The following is a 17065-nucleotide window of genomic DNA, read 5'->3' as shown; positions in this document are numbered from 1 at the left end:
CACATCCTCCTCCTCCTCTTCTTCTTCGTCCTCCTCCTCCTCCTCTGCGTTGAGAGCGTCCGCCCTTTCCACTGCTGCCATTCCTCCCTCCCTTCCCTAGCTCTTGCTTTCTCCTTGTCAATAATCACCAGTGTGAATACTCTGATGCACTGTGATATTAAGATGCTGGCTCATATATTTAGGATGGGTATTAGGTCATTACTTAGTCTCCATGAGAACATATGATGCTCCTCCACTGCTGGTGTGTATATATAAGAAACTAAGAGTTTTCAGATTCTGTATGAAATGATAAAATGTTAAGTGTTTTATGAATCTGATAATAAACGTATTGATTAATAAGTTAATTGATCACAACTGTAATTATTTTTGCCTGTTTAAACAAATAATGCAAGCAAATATACTGTACCGTACACAAATTCCCCTGATAGATTTTATTTCAATGGCCAAAATACGAAGTAAAATAAAAACACTTTGGAGGTAAAACATACATCACTTTCAAACTTTTTTCCAATACTAATTAACAGAAAGACAGTAACACGTAATAATCCCTTATTTAATATTACATATAAATAACATGAATGATAATTACATGAACACTTCTCCCTGCAGAAAATAGATTTACAGTTTACTTAGCAGACGCTTTTGTCCAAATCAACGTACAACACAAGTAGCGTAGTTAAGGTTAAGGGACTTGCTCAACATCCCACAGTGACATTGTTAACCCTTGTTTGATTAATCCATCCATTTTCTGACCCACTTCTTCCTTTTTATCAGGGTCACGGGGGTCTGCTGGTTCCTATCTCCAACTCTTATTGGGTGTTCGGTAGGGGTCCACCCAGACGTGGCCCAAGGGGCTGCTCTTTATAATGCGGAAGAAGTACAACCATGCAAAACAACTACACAAGTCAGAAAAAGAAACCAACAACAACAATAAAGTAAATACAGAAAATACATAACAATCAAAAGTTGAAAGCTTGTAGAAGGAGTGAATGTCTGTCGTTTTGATACGGCTTCTCGCATCGGTTTTACAAAAGTGCTCGGATACGTGCATCATTCCCGGGTAGAGTCCGAATCTGCCCGTTGGAGACCCAGGTAGTCGGTGTTTTCATTCACCAGGTGTGGAAGCGAGGGGACTGCCCTTGTTTCTATACTGCTGCTGAGCTGCTTCCATCAGTTTTTAAAAGTGTTTGGATTGGCCGAAATCGGCATCAGTGGAAAACCCTGGACACCTCCTCGAGTCTGAAAATGTGTAATATTAATAGTATGAACACTATTAAAATACTAACAATCTCTGGAATAACATTAAAAATGCTGTTCGGTTGGAAATATCAACAGAGTGGACGAGCTTGTTTACGTTTAAATCCCTCTCAACCTATGACCCCCCCAGTTGCGCAGTTCCAGAGTGTGGGAAGGCTTATTAAAGGTGGTTCAAAAATCTCTAACTTTCTCTCTGCCCTGGCAAAGATTTGCTTAGGGTTTTGCTTTTGTCTTTGCAGCCATGCAAGCATTTAAAAGCAGCCAAATAAGAGCTAATCCATTTGATGGGAACCATTTCAATAACAAATCCTTGTGAAGCCTCTTTGAAGCGCTGTCACAGATGACGCCTCAGGCGGCTATCAGTATCAGTATCTTAACTTTGAGAAACTCACATGCATCAATTAACAATGATATGAAAAGTGACAGATAGATCTTAAGATGCTCGTTCTGGTAGACTTCATGAGTACTGGTACCTGTGATCACAGGCCACCTGAACACGGGTGATCCATTTCTGTCCTGTGTCCCAGAAGCCTCCACCCACATCTTGTCCCTCCTCATCCACGGCCATATGAAACTTGTTCTGCAGCATCAGCCGCTCCCATAATGGCCAAAGGCCCTACAGAGTGACTTCCTGCAAAGCCCCCTACCCAAACACCGGTCTGATCTGCACCGAGAGTAGCCATAATAACAGGAAGCATACACCTTTTTGTTTGTGTATGGACTCCGTTTGGCGGTGCTTCACGTGTGGTGTAGGCTACACCACACGTGAAGCCGTGAACGAAAATAACAAAACACTGGCCCTTTTTGTCTGTCTCGGTTCTCTCTTCAGCTCAATCCATGAATTCTTGCATAGATCTTTAAAAAGTTGAAACATGGTGGTGTTGACTGGAAAAGGCAATAACCGGAGGTGAGACTTGGTGCGGTCCAATCACAGCACTTACGGACCGCGCCACCAGCATGTGCAGTCAGGATTTTTAGAGGCGCACAACAGGTTACAGCGTGGGTCTACGTCGACATAGAGCGTTAACTGTTGCTTAAAGAGGTCAATAGTGAGCTGGAGACACAGCTCTTGGCCCAGAAGCTTCAGGAGTCTCTAGACTAAGAAAAGGCTTTTGATCAGATTGAAAATGAGTATTTGTAGCAAATGATTCATGCATTTGGGTTCAGCTTAGGTCTCATGGTCCAGATCCAGACCATGTACAGTGAGTGCTCCTTTTAAATTTCAGAGAGGAGTCAGACAGGGTTTTTCATGCCGTGTTTAGTTTGGGTTATAGATACAACAAGGAAAATAAGTTGAAATGTCAGCTGTACAATTTTCAGTTTGGTGAGGCAAAGAATGCTATTTACCACAGCAGAAGAAATAATAATGCAAATTGAATTGATCATGAAATTGCTGTTATTTATTCTTGCATGTTGAAAGCCAGACTGAGAACATATTTCAGTTTCAACTTTTTAACAAAAATTATAGAAGTATTTGGTGTTTTAAGCAGTGGTGTGTTTTGTTGAGAATGATGAATTAGTATTTGGTCAATTTTGGAGTGTATTGAGTTTTTTTTTAATGAATTTGTAAGTGATTCTCTGAGTAATTAAAGGTAGTTTGAAAATCTCTCTGTCTCTCTCAGCCCTGGTATGAATTTGCTTAGGGTTTTTTTTTTGTCTTTGCAGTCATGCGCGTGTTTTAATGTAGCCAAATAAGAGCTAATCCATTTGATGGGAACCATTTCAATAATAAATCCTTGTGAAGCCTCTTTGAAGCGCTGTCACAGATGACGCCTCAGGCGGCTATCAGTATCAGTATGTTTACTTTGAGCAGCTCATCTTTTGGCTCAGATAGATCTGAAGATGCTCGTTCTGGGACACTTCATCAGCACTGTTACCTATTTCTGTCCTGTGTAACAGAAGCATTCGTCCACATTATTTGTTATTTTGATTTGGTTTCGAAAAAGAATAACAAAGGGTGCGCAGATTTTTCAAACCCTGCCACCAAAAGCAGCGTCTCAAGAGCTTCAGAACAGCAGCCTAGAATGAGCTCCAGTGTCTCGGTTCCTTAGCACAAAGGGCAAGATGGAGTTAATACCTTGACATGATGGAGTGACTCCTAACCCCGCTCATCCTGCGCTTGGTGGGCTGGGGGAGGCACTGTCTCTTCAGAATGTCATTGACCATCGCTGTAGCCCCTGTAGCACAGACTCAGTACTGTTTTGTTGTTGGTGAAGTCCAACAATTTGACTTTTTTTGACGTATTTTATTATTGTTTTTATTGATTACTTAAAGATTATTTTACGAATTGGAGAACGTGTTATTTGGTAGGTTGCAACATTTTTATTTTATTTCATTTTTTAAGTTTTAATTAAGAGCAGTTGATGTTTACACAAAAATATAATCAATAACTAACAAACAAAAATTGGACAAATTGTAACACACTGCCCTTTTTTTTTATATCCCTCCCAATAATAATCCCATTATGAACAAGTATTAAGTTTTATTATTTCTACCAAGTGGTGCTAAGAAGTCTAACTCTTTAAACAGATGTTATTTGCCTTCATCATGCAAAGCAAACTCTGTTTTGTTATTTTCACAGCAGCTTTTGTTTGATGACTCAGGAGGAGAGATAAATCAGTCAAATCTCCTCCAGTCCAGCAAACAAATGAGTCTGACTTCTCCCATCCCATTCCTCTACAACATAAGAGCCTTTGTCCGCTATATGATGCATTTCAACTTTTAGAACTCTTCACATTGGTGGACATTTTTGGGTAAGAACGCTTTCACCTGTTAATTCTGTTTGAATGTTGCTATTTCATGTAATGTACAGTTTTGTCACTTTGTATGCTAATAGACATCAATTATTTCACAACACTATGCAGTGTGCTATTTGCTTTTAACTTGTTTTTATTATTATTATTATTATTATTATTATTATTATTATTATTATTATTATTATTATTATTATTATTATTATTATTATTATTATTAATTGTTTAATTGTTGCTGGGTGGGCCATTACATCACTGCCTCTCAGCAGAGAGCTGTGTATTTTTTTTTTTTTATTAAGGCTTAATGCATCTTCTTTGTAGGTCAGTGGTTTTTCTTCACATAATTAACTCCCTGCCACTTTCCAAATGCATGTTTTAGGAAGAACTGAGTCTGTAAATAAACTGACAGTGGGAATATGTGCTTGCACGTGACTAAATACTTTCAGGACTGGCAACGAGCTAAGAGGTTTAGTGTCTTTTATTTCAGATCTTAGTAAATCTGCCTCTTAGTCCGATTCAGCTTCACAAATTTAATTCCTCCCTCATTTCCCTAAACGGAGACTCTCTAGTCTGGATTCATTTAGACTCTTTTAAATTGTAATATTATTTAAACCCTGAACACAAAAGTATCAAAAACTGTATTTGTTCACTGTAGTAAAGTATTGACCACTGATTTTTCTGTCTTTAAGGTGTACAGGATGAGAGCGTGCGTGCTTTTTGTGGTGATCATATCAGGTCAGTGCACCCAGAAACCTCAAAATACAATTTTTACTTAGATTAGAGTTGAAAGTAATTGAATTGTTGAGATCATTGGTCAGATTGTGGCAGTCAGGCAAGAAACACCATGATTGAGGATTGAGTTTCTCCCTCAAAGAAAATAATGTCTGTGTATATTTTTTGGAACAAAACTATTTGTGTATGCGTAATACAAGCCGTGTTTCTGTACCTTGATCTGTGTGCGTGTGTTTCAATCAGTGTGTGTAGAATTGGGATTTGTGTGTAATCCAATCTGTGTGTCTGTATTAACATCTGTATGCGTGTGTCATCAAACCGGGACACTCTATTGGCCATCTCTGTGCACGGGACTTTTGGAACACATTTGGCAAATGCGATCTGTAACTTTTAAACTTGTATCTCATGCAATACCACGAGCAGAGTTGGTTACTTTCAAAATGTAAACAGTTACAGATTACATATTACATGTAAAAATGTAAAGTGTAACAAAATCCCTTACATTACTCAATTTGGGTACTTTAATCCGATTACTTGGATTACTTCCACATTAAATTTGATTTTTTAAGTGTAGGAATGCAGCCATCGTTGAAAAGAATAAAGAAAACTATTGTAAATATAACATCAACATGGTGCTGATGTTTCTTTATTGACAATTGAAATATTTGGACAATAAACAGTTCAACAGGCAGAAGCAATACTATTGATCAATAATCAATGTGATCAACAACCGCATTAAAATGGCAACAATACAAAAAAACAAAGAATTAATAAATCGTTTATTGATTATTAAGCTCAACATGTTCAGGCATAAATATATATATTTATTGACCTATGTCATTTTCTGTTTTGAAATTCAAAGTCCTAATGGCAAAATCTTGTTCCGTTTTTGAGATATTTGGATATTTACAGGGAAATTAGAGCGAGACCTTAAGCATGTCACATTCTGAGCGAACTGGACCAGTCTGCTGCACCTGGTTTCTCTCCACAGTCAAGGCACAGACACACAGATTGTAAAATGCACACACAAATAGTTTTGTGACAATAATGGCCTCATAAACTATCTGACCTGTGTCCATTATACATAAGTTTGAGGTTGTGGCCAGATTTGCGCTAACCACAATGTGTTTAAAGTAAACAATAATGCAAAAATGATTAGTAATATAACTGATAATGTTGAATACAAAAAATTGCTTCGACGCATTGTTTAATGTTGGAAATTCATGATGAAATCAGGACGGCAGATGCTTTCTGCTTCATTTTGCTGCGGTACCATACATGAACTGCTGCAATCCAAAATGCAGCTTGAAATGTTCAGCACCCTCTGGTAACTTGTGTGAGTGAGTAAAGTTGCTCAAATTAAGCAGTGTTACTATTTATGATGTTCTACATGATATATGATACAACACTGGATACATGTGCTTTAATATTGGGGATACGAACAGATCAAAACAGATTATTAAAACAAATTAAACAAAATGGAATACATTTTTCAAAAGCCCACGTCATCACACATATCACTTTTTTGTATAACCCCACTGGTAAATAATCTGAGCAGGAGCGCACATGCACATGGGACGCAGTGCCTCTTTTGTTTTGTTTTGGACTGGGAGAACGCTGCTGTTTACCCCAGAGAAAGTGTGACATTATTTTTAACCTGATCAGTTTTTCCACAACATTGCAGCGCAGCCTGTGTCGGCTGTACAGAGGAAATAGGACCTCATGCATGCTTTTAAAATTTAAAGTGTACCTTAAACTTTTTCAAATGCGATACTGTATTTAATCAGTAATGTGATGAATGATAGGGGAATTTGGCTGAAGCCATAATAAACATAAAAACATTTTTATTTTTTTTAAAGGATTCGATCGTTACATTTATTGCTTCAAGTGTGCGGGCTGAAGTTGATGTATAAACATCATATCCATGATCCGGGATCTCTGTTGTGAAGCGCAGCGCACACAGGTGGGCAGACGTCACCTGCTCAGTAGATGATTCTCTTCCACAGAGCGTTTAAATGAGCTCCTGAGTCCAGTTTTCACACGTTCAGAAATCAAATACTTGTTTTGCTCCACATCTGATGTGAGGATGTCGATTTTCATCTTGTAAATTTTCTTTGTTTGACCTCAGTGGGCGGGGCCTCCGAAACAGGAAGGAGCAACATCAAATTTAGCCGCCACATTTATCAATACCCAATCATTTGTATGCTGGGATTGGTCAGATTAAATGTTGGTCCTGTTGTACGAGCAAACAAACACTTAGATTTGATAAAAGCAAGGTTGATAAATGAGGGCCAGAGAGAGACGATTGGACGAGGAGAGATCTTTCATTTGTTTTTTTAAAATTCTGTCTTGAATTTACTCTGTTACAGCTGTATGATTTGTCTTTGCTGCTGCTGTATTTTTAAAAATCTGTCAATTTAACTCACATTCAAGTGTTTGCTGGAAGTCTCTGAAAGCCTGTCTTATCCCCACAGGAAGTTGTTTCCTGAGTCCCAGTTTGTCAGAGAAATTTTTCGTCATCAAAAATGCTGCAAACTGGAATGACGCTCAGAATCACTGTAGAGAAAAGTACACTGACCTGGCATCTGTGACCAACATGGAGGATTTGAAACTACTGCATCAACTGGGTCCGAGTCAAATATTTTGGCTCGGTCTGTACGGCGATACGAAGGAGGAGTGGAAGTGGAAGTGGTCAGTAGAAGAGCAGGATTCCAGCATGGTTGACACTGGATACAGGAATTGGGATGTTGATGAACCCAACGGTGGTCAGAATTACAATAGGTTTTGTACGATAATGTTCCCGGATGGAACGTGGCAAGATGAACCATGTGATTGGGTAAATCCTGTCCTCTGCTACAAAGGAGGTAAATAATGAAACTGTTTGACCTTTTGATGTTGCTGATAAATTGTGTTTTTTAAATTATTACACATTTTCCCCCAAGTAATGAATTTTAAATGAACTTTTTATATGCCATTCACGAAAAGAAAAAAAAAAAATCTATCACAATTTATGAACAAAGAAAAAGCCATTCATGCTGTAATCGGTTTGTTGACGAGAATAGATCAGGACAAACCAAATAACCCATTATTGCATGTAAGGATGCATATATATATATATATATATATATATTTATATATATACAAACCCTTAACACATTATTGCAATGAGCAGATAAGTCTCCCCCACATCTTTCCTTTTTTATTGCCAGCTTTTCAGGTGACAAGGAAACTCACAGTGTAAATCTTTTAGTTCCAAATAGTGCATGGTTAATGGAAATGAAAACCTATTTGAGGTACCAACATCATGAGAGCAACAAACACAAAGAGGTAAAAGACATTCTGATTTACATGCACATTAGTAAATTATACATGTTTATTGACAGAACTGGAAAACTGATGTGAGTTTGAGTCAAACAAACTAGATTCCAGAGCTGAAGCTTCCTTCTTTATAAACATTAACATTATACATGACGTAAGGGTTTATACTTTTCATTCTTTGAAAATACCCAAACATTTTCTGTAGACTGGAATCACAGAGCTTGCTGTATAATGCAGTGCCTCATCATATTTGTATTATTGTTTACAGCTTCATATTAATTCAGCATTAGTGAGTAAAAGACTGTAATGTTCACATTTACAGATCCATCCAACGTAACCCTCGTAGCAGATAAATACTACACCTGGAACTACGGCAGAGACCTCTGCAGATCTACTTACACCGACCTGGCCATCGTGAAGGACCAACCTACCAACGATCTTATTAGTCAAATACTTATCTACAAACGGGCATGGATTGGCCTCTACAGGGAATCATGGAAGTGGTCAGATGGAAGCAATGTCACATTAACCAACTGGGCACATCATCAACCATCCGGCGATGGTACGGCCATCTGCACAGCGTCGTTTAATGATGAATGGATGAATATGAATTGCCACACCCCACTAAGCTATGTTTGTTATGGAGGTGAGTTTTGATTGAATGATATCTATATTCCATTATTGATATGATCTATCATCAATGGGCATTTGCATCAGATATTTTACTCTGGGATCTGAGTTCACTAACCATGTAGAAGTTTAAGAGGGTTGAGGATGGACCCCCAAATTGTGTTTTTATGCCCCCACAAAATACAAATAAAAAGAAATACTTCAATCATAAACATATTTTTAGATCATCCCAACAGCTAATATGGCATAATGGACCGATGTGTAAGAATACACAGAGAAAAGATCAGGAATCATCACAGACAGCAGGCTACATGCGTCTCATTGTACCTCACTAGCTCCTCCTTCAACCAGCACTAAGGTCGAATTTCAATCCACTCATTGTTCTTCTTACAGATTACATTGAACAGAAAGTGGTGAAGGTCGTGGTGAGAGTGTCTGAGCCCTCTGTGGACATGATAAAGCTGCAGGATGGCCTTTTGGAGGAGGTAACAGTGACAGTGAAGCTCTGCCCACTTATTGATATGGAGTGGATGCTCACAGGGTTTATTTCTTTGCGAAGGAGGTTCTGTTTTTGTTGTTTGGTGGACGGGGTTTTGATGACTTAGGAAATATCCGAAATGGGATAAGGCATGAGTGATAAGATCTTGGGGATGATATAATATATCAATATACAATTACCATGTTCAGCTGTTTGAGCTGGTTCTACGACGCATTACACTCTCTAGTCATACGTTCCATTTCACTTCCTGTTTTGATAATCTGTTGGATGACAGCAATTAAGGATGTCCCGATCCGATCACGTGATCGAAAATTACGCCCGATTGCATGGTTTCAGACTCGATCGGAATCGGACGTTATCTCCCGATCAGGACTCAAATATATTTGTATATTTATTATCATTATCGGGGTGGGCGGTATACTGGTTCATACCAAATACTGCTATATATTTTCGTTATGATGTAATCTTTTAATATACCGGTGTACCTGTATATTGATTACACAACGTTCGGAACGCTACACTGTGCCGTGTCAGACCGGAGCCTTTTCAATGTTGACCTGCGAAGGTAAACAGTAGCGCACTGGTTACGGTGTAAATGGATAAGAAAGCTCTGAAGCTGCAGAACTAGTAGAACATGATGACACAGAAGAAGTTGTGTCAAAAAGAGAAGCCCTGTGTGTTGTTTGGATGCAGAGCAAGTTGGATGCAGAACGGAGGTGGAGAGTTTGACCCAAGTTCTCCAACGTTTGTGAATAAAGGAGTTCAACAGCAGGTAAATTCCTACAACATTTGTTCTGTTTGGAAGAGACCAAACGTATCATTAGCCTCTCTGGTAACTAGCCTGATGCTAGTGTGTGTGCGCACTGCACACAGACGTTTGAGGGCGTGTTGGTCTGCTCCGTACAAGTTTTTGTTTGCGCGTGTCTGTGTTTGTGCACCGTAAAATGCATGTTGCAAGGAAAAATAATAGATTTATGGTTTAAAAAATATTATATATGTATATGTTTTCAACAGCTATTTTTGAAAAACTAAATTTAATTGGTTGAATTCTAAAAAAAAATTAAATAAATGGGTCGTGATTTAATGACCGTGACAGTATGTGGGTCCCAGGATGAGACCAGATGAGAACCCCAAAATCAACCTTTATCTGCAGACCTCACACACTTTATTTAATAAGCAGCTAATACTTTACATGCTCTAAACCTGCAATGCCAACAAAATAAAGTTGTCATACTTTTCATCAAGAAAAACAGACATTTCAATCTGTGAAACTAAATGAGGAGAGTAAGCAAGAGTACAGTTCCTAAATTAACTTATTTGTTAACATGCCTGTTGGGTATTTTAAGATGAGGCAGAATTAATTTTTATATTAGACATTTTTATTTAATATTATTTAATCTTGCACTAAAGTCTAAAGTTAATTTTCTTTAAATTTATTGTTTGATTGATCAAGCTATGTCACAGAAGTGCTCTGTTTAGGGTTGAATGCTAAAATAAGGTGAATAAAATAAATAAGGGACATCCTGGATCTGTTTTTTTGCTCTTCTTTATATTTTTAATGTATTATAGAAGTATCGGGTCTGGACTTGGTATCGGCCAATTCTCAAAATCAAAGGACTTGGACTCTGGGGCAAAAAAACCTGATTGGGACATCCCTAACAGCAATGCACGTGCTAGAAATTAGTTCCCAGGCTTTAAATCTGAAGGATCCTGATACCATGATCAGGATCATTAATCCAGAAAACTGACAATATCTGACAAAGAGGAGATCTGGGGCTTGGAGGGGGTTGCACTCCCTGACTAGTCTTGGTGTCAAAGTTGCAGAGACAGAGACAAACAGTCCTGAAACTCCAGAGCTTCACCACCAATCTTCTGCTGCTTGGTTAGATTTAAGAGTATAGTGATCTGTGACACAAGCATCCCAGCGAGGTGAAAGGGAAAGGTCTAAAGAACAGCAGTGAGAAGATGATGGTTTCACTGGGACTATCAGGGGGACGACTCATGTTGGACAGTTAGGTAGGAAAATAAGGCTGCGTGGCAAAAGTGTCTGATACAGATTGGATTTTTTCAATGAGACCTAAGTGTGAACGGTCAAGGCAGATTTAATGTGCGTTTGATACGCAGCTGCACGCTGTCCTCGCCATGGACTAGAGAGGGACAGGTTTGAAGCATCCACTGTTGAAACAATCCTTTTTCTGCACAATAACATGGATTATCCTCATATTTCATACGTGGATTATGTAAAGTGGGCTTGTTTCCCCGTGCACTGATCTGATGTTGACATTAACAGTTATTTGTTAATAAAAGCAGACTTACCACTGAGGAAAAAGTTAGGTTTTAACTGTCTGTTTCAAGTAGGGCACAGATATAAAAACCTTATGTCTGTCGGACACGTCGGATTTGGTTTTGCGCCGTCGGCTTTGGGTCAAAGCTTGAAGGTTCATATCATAAATTTAATTCAATTCAACTTTATATAGCGCAAATTACAACAGTCATCTCAATGCGCTAGTGACAGTGGGAAGAAAAAACTCAATTTTAAAGGGATCTTCCACTGTTTTTACAAATGTGACCTAAAACCTTCTAAATATCCTTATTAAAAGATGCCTAACAAAACGCATTTATTTGCACCATATTCATTTCATTAACTTTTAAAACTAGGACTACTTTACCCTATGCGCCGCCAAATTACATCACTGATGATGTGTTTTGCCCATTTCAGCCCACTGACTTCTATAGGAGTGAAAGAACTCAGGATCATTTAGCAGATTTTTCAGTCAAAATGACAACTTGTGATACTTTGGGTTGCTCTAAAAATTTGTAAAAGTTAAAAAAAGTCGATGTAAACCTCTTTTGTTTACCGAAATTTGATAAACAAAATCCGTGACCAGAACAAATCTGTGACCACAGGGGGCGACAGTTCCCACTCTGCTGTTTCGTCTACGCCATGAAGAAGAGCTCTGTGCATGTATATAGTGGCAACCAGGATCCACTGCTGTTCATTAGTGCAGTGGTGGATCAGTGGATCCTGCAACTGAGTGTAGAGTAGCAGCCTCCGGTACAAAAACTGGTTCCAAAGGCGAGGAGCCTGGTAGCTGAACGTTCTGCCTCCTGTTCTACTTCTAGACACTTTAGGAACTTCCAGAAGACCAGCTAATTGAGGGGCGAATTCATAAAAGGTTTAGAAGTATTAAAACATGAGCAATCGTCACTCCACGCGCTAATAAGGAGTACAATCCCCAGGGAATCAGAGGTACGCTGCTGCTGCACATTACTGAGTGCCCTAAATCCATTTAACGCATTTCCCTCTAATGAATACATATAGTAGGCGGAGCTCGCAAGGGGCGCAAAAATGTAGGAGGAGAAAAAGCAAATGAATTAATGCAGTCGGCGCAATGTAATTCATCAAATCTCGAACTGTTTGCGGTGATGGTTTTAGCATAGGAAAATAGCACAAATGACAAGTAGGTCCAAGCACACACGCAGATCATTGCTGCAGTTATGTTGACACAAAACGCAGCAGAGATTTAAAAAAAAGACTCCTGTTCATCTTTCTAATTACAAGAAAATTATTTTAATTAAACAATAGTCAATATTAACATCCACTGAAAGAGAAAATAAAGTGTGAGTAAAAGTGTGTATGAGAGAGAGAGACAGCTGGAAACCTAAAACCTGTGTGTTTGTGTGTGTGTGTACACTCCGGTGCGGAGGATCGGTGTGTGCGGAGATCCATGGATTGATGTTGCTTAGGACACAGCTCCAGTGATCTCCTGTCTACCCTCCATGTTTTGACTTTCAAAGTCTTGTGTCGCATTGATGTCAGGCCAGAGTCACCTGATCAGAGATGCGTAATTTACTCATGATGGCACAATGAGCGCATATAAGAGTGTGATGACACATCGCGACTCAGGAGCTCAGAGCTGATGGATGATGGTCAGTACACCATCTTCCAGATCATCTGCGGACGGATTGACAGACTGTTACTGTATTAACTCAGATCAATGGCATCAACAGATCAATAGGATGTTTTTTGTCCAAATCTGCCTATTTTTTATGGACTGATCAGAGCAAGGTTACAGGACGTGATGGAGCACCTACATGGTTAAAAATCCAGCCAGAAATCGTGTGCTTTGAAAGTACGTCCAGTATCTTTCATTTCACCTGATTGGTTCAAACGTGTCACTGAGAAGCAGCAATGGATGATAATGTAAATGATATCAGCCAATCAGGGGATGGCATGGACAACAGCATTGCACCTTTACACTCTGCTTTCAAAAATGATTTTTGTTCTTTTTACAGCTCCGTAAAAGGATGGCAAACCTAAACATAGATGGAATGGTGACTATAAGATGGAGGAAGCAACTTGATGGAAATGTCTTCCACAAGAAGATACATAACAATGCCAGGGAGGAAGAAGAACATGGGTGTCGTTAGCAGTTAGACTTTTCCTTTGTGTATGCAGTGCCTTTAGATGACAGTCTGAACTCAAAGCATTTCTAAAAGCATTATTATCCATATAAACAGATTAGTCCATGAAATACACTCAGGGCCTGAAAACCATTCAACTCTGACCTAGATAGCAAAATAATAATAATTTTGCCATCAAAAGCCGGGTCTCAGTGTTGTTTTTGTAGTTTTATAGTGGGAAACTAATGTTGAGGTGACCCTAGAGCAAAAAAAGAAAAAAAAAACATTTGCTTTCAAGTCACTAATAGTTTTTTTTTAGAAAAAGCTGTTTTTCTCAGCTTTTTTTGTCACAAACTGGCGAATTGTGTGAGACTTGCCTCTATTCAACTGCTGATTGCAGAAGAACGAAAATTATTTTTTCTGATGAAATTAGAGACTTTAATCTTTCAGAATCTGGTTTCAGGTGTCAGATTGAAAATCATCTAAAACACCTGGCAAAATGGGGTTGGCTGCTCTGAGAAGGGCTGGCAGTGAATGAGTTAATGTGACATCACGCCGCAACATGTTGCAGGGGATCTACTAGCTGTGCACACAGAGAAATGTTTCTCTGATTAATATGTTCATGATCAGTCATGATGTAAACAGATTAATGTGATTTACCAAAGCTGGAACTGTTTGTGTGTATTGATGCAGCAGCTGTAAACTGCTTCATATAACATTCACTTTCTCACAAATCTGACTAAATCACCAGGAAACAAACAGTGTGTACTCTTTATTTTAGATCTTTGTAAATCAGGCCCTGGGTGTTTACTTTTTCTATTGTAACATGTGATCACTGATTGCATTGAAACTAGTACTTTTTAATGTGTGTCCTCTTTGTTTTGCTTTGTTCAATGATTTATATTGCTAACGTAGAAATTGCATATAAAATGTTTGTAAGAGGAAAATGTTTTTCTTTATTCTTCTTCCTTGATCAATCACTACATTTTGCACAAAGCTCCAGTCAAACCCAGATGCATCAGCTGTAAAAACAGGCCAAACGTCCTAAAAGTGGCCTTTTGGGCATGTACTACAAAGATGGATTAAAGATGCTCAGCACGCCCTCTCTACAGCTTATATTAACCTTTATTTAGCTCGGATCATTTAATTAGTATAAATATCTCCATATCCATAGTCGAGTATTTACTTAAATCTGATAGGAATATGGCAATATCACATCAACAAAACCCAAAATACGACCACTAAATAGCTTATTATGTGTTGACAAAATAAAAAGAGACACAGTTCATGATCATAAATGTATTTTCAGCAGCATAGCCAAAAGAGCCCCAGCACAAAAACAGATTAATGGAAGTGACATTTTACCGACATTGGAAAGACGTATGCGCGCTATCTGGCTGTCACATTAAACATGAAACAACAAAGGAATACAGAGTGTTATAAGGAGGTTTGGATGATCCATCTCTCTGCAGCAAAGTCTCGCGGGATGAGATTTCACGGGCGATACGAGGCTCTTGCCCAAAACAACCTTCAATGGAAACACATTGAAAGTCTTTGTTGAGATTTAGAAATAGTGCTTTTATTTTGCAAAAATCTGTAATGGAAACCCAGCTAGTGTCAGTCTCAGCAGGAACCTACGACAGTGAAACAATGTGCTCTCATTGTATTGTGTGTGTGATAAATTGAGGACTGCCTGAATAAAAACACTTTTGTGTAAAGTGAAACTGTATTTGTCATATGTCATTTCATTTCTTTCTGATATTTCTGCAGCAACAGTGTTGTTTTTGGTCTGAATTATGGATTTGAAATCTTCATATTTTTAAAACATTGTGTCTACACACTTTGTCCGTGATTGTGATTGGTCTGACGCGGCAATCTCCTCCCCTATCACAAGTAGGCTGACTGAAATCGACTCGCTTAAGTGAGCGTGTTTATATCTCGCTTTGTAGTACAGGTGATGTCTGACGGAGAATGTTTGGTCAGATATAGCCCGTTAAAGGAGTTAAATCCAGGATATACTTATCCAGCTTTGAAGTACAGAACCCTAAAGTTAATCATTTTGAAAATTCACAACAAATCAACCAAATGTACAACAGATGTGTAACTTTCACCAAAATGTAGCCCCAACATTGAAGAGACCTTTGCACATTCAAACCTATTGTAAATCACGAAGTTTTTTTTTTTTTTTTTTTTAAATCAAAAACTGTCAAACTTATTAAACCAATCTCCTGTTTCTTCTTTGATCAGCTTTTGTTGTTGCGTACATCCTGCCTTGTTGAGAGCAGCTTCACCTAGTGTTAAAATAAGGGAGTGCAGCACACATTATTGGGCCATAATCCGTCAAAGGCGGACAAAGGACTCATTTTTATTACTTGAGTCAAAGCACAGATACTTGTCAAAAACTACTCCAATACAAGTAAAAGTAGCTCAGTCAAAATATTACTGAAGTAAAATTACTGATGTATTTGCATGAAAAAAATGACACTTGAAAGTAATTAAAACTCTTAATAAGTTATCATCTTAATTGTAAATAAGAAAATAGTGATGGACGATGTGTTTCATGTTTATATTACTGTAGTACAGTGATTCTTAAATGGGGGTACGTGATGGAACTACAGGGGCCACTAGAGTACTAGAGAGAGAGAGAGAGAGAGAGAGAGAGAGAGAGAGGAAATTTAACAAATAAAGTGTCAGTCTTGATGAGATGAGAGGAAATTATATAAACAATCGAAATAAATCTATGCAGGAGCCACTAGTTTTTCAACCTTGGGTTTGGGACAGCATGTGGGGTCGCCTGAAATAGAAAACAGATTTTTGAAATTATTTTGATTATTATTCATTTTTCAAATTAAAACAACTGGATTTCTATACTTTCACTTTGTGAAATGTTAATCTAGTTAAACTAAAATGCAGTAAAAAGTTTGAGAACCATTGCACTACATATCCATCATTATGCTCTATAGTTGTTTTTAAATAGTTTTCAAAGCAAAATGTTGTAGTCGGACAAAGGGGGAACTTGGATTCAGAAATGAGAGAAAGGGGGTACTTGAGCCAAAAAAGTTTGACAACCACTGCTATAGTATACTTGAATAATACTGTGAGTGTGTCATGAACCACCATCACATTTATGTTTGAGTTTAATAAAAACAACCAATCGCCATCATTCACAGGATGAACAAAGAGCTGATCAATTGGATCAACATTACACAAATAAAGAGTTTATTAACTTAGCTGATTTCATCAAAAAAAAAAAGTTTGTGAATCTGACTAACACCTGTAATATTGTCAAAAACAACATATTGTACTAACATTTAAGTTGCATGCGGTTTATTCAACAAACACTAAATAACTAATAAAATCCAATGTTCGGAGCATCTTCAGTTGAACTAACCAGCCTTTTTATTGGCTGCATTACATTATTGATACAAATCACTTTTAGTTTCAAAAAGCTTGAACGTGGCTCTAATATACA

General features: G+C 38.1%; 1 protein-coding gene across 1 annotated transcript; it reads left to right on the top strand.

The window, feature by feature from the left end:
- The first annotated feature begins 3925 nt into the window (after positions 1-3925).
- Positions 3926-13813, top strand: LOC114461163 (lymphocyte antigen 75-like). The gene is made up of 6 exons (XM_028443038.1): positions 3926-4010; positions 4700-4745; positions 7217-7606; positions 8383-8706; positions 9084-9175; positions 13486-13813. Exons 2-6 carry the CDS (start codon positions 4709-4711, stop codon positions 13618-13620), a joined length of 978 nt encoding a protein of 325 aa, XP_028298839.1. The 5' UTR covers positions 3926-4010; positions 4700-4708; the 3' UTR covers positions 13621-13813.
- The last annotated feature ends 3252 nt before the right edge of the window (positions 13814-17065 follow it).

This window comes from Gouania willdenowi, chromosome 3 (assembly GCF_900634775.1).
Source record: "Gouania willdenowi chromosome 3, fGouWil2.1, whole genome shotgun sequence".
NCBI classification, from domain to species: domain Eukaryota; kingdom Metazoa; phylum Chordata; class Actinopteri; order Blenniiformes; family Gobiesocidae; genus Gouania; species Gouania willdenowi.
The sequence above is the reverse complement of the archived record's forward strand: the minus strand, read 5'-3'. Positions and strand labels throughout refer to the sequence as shown.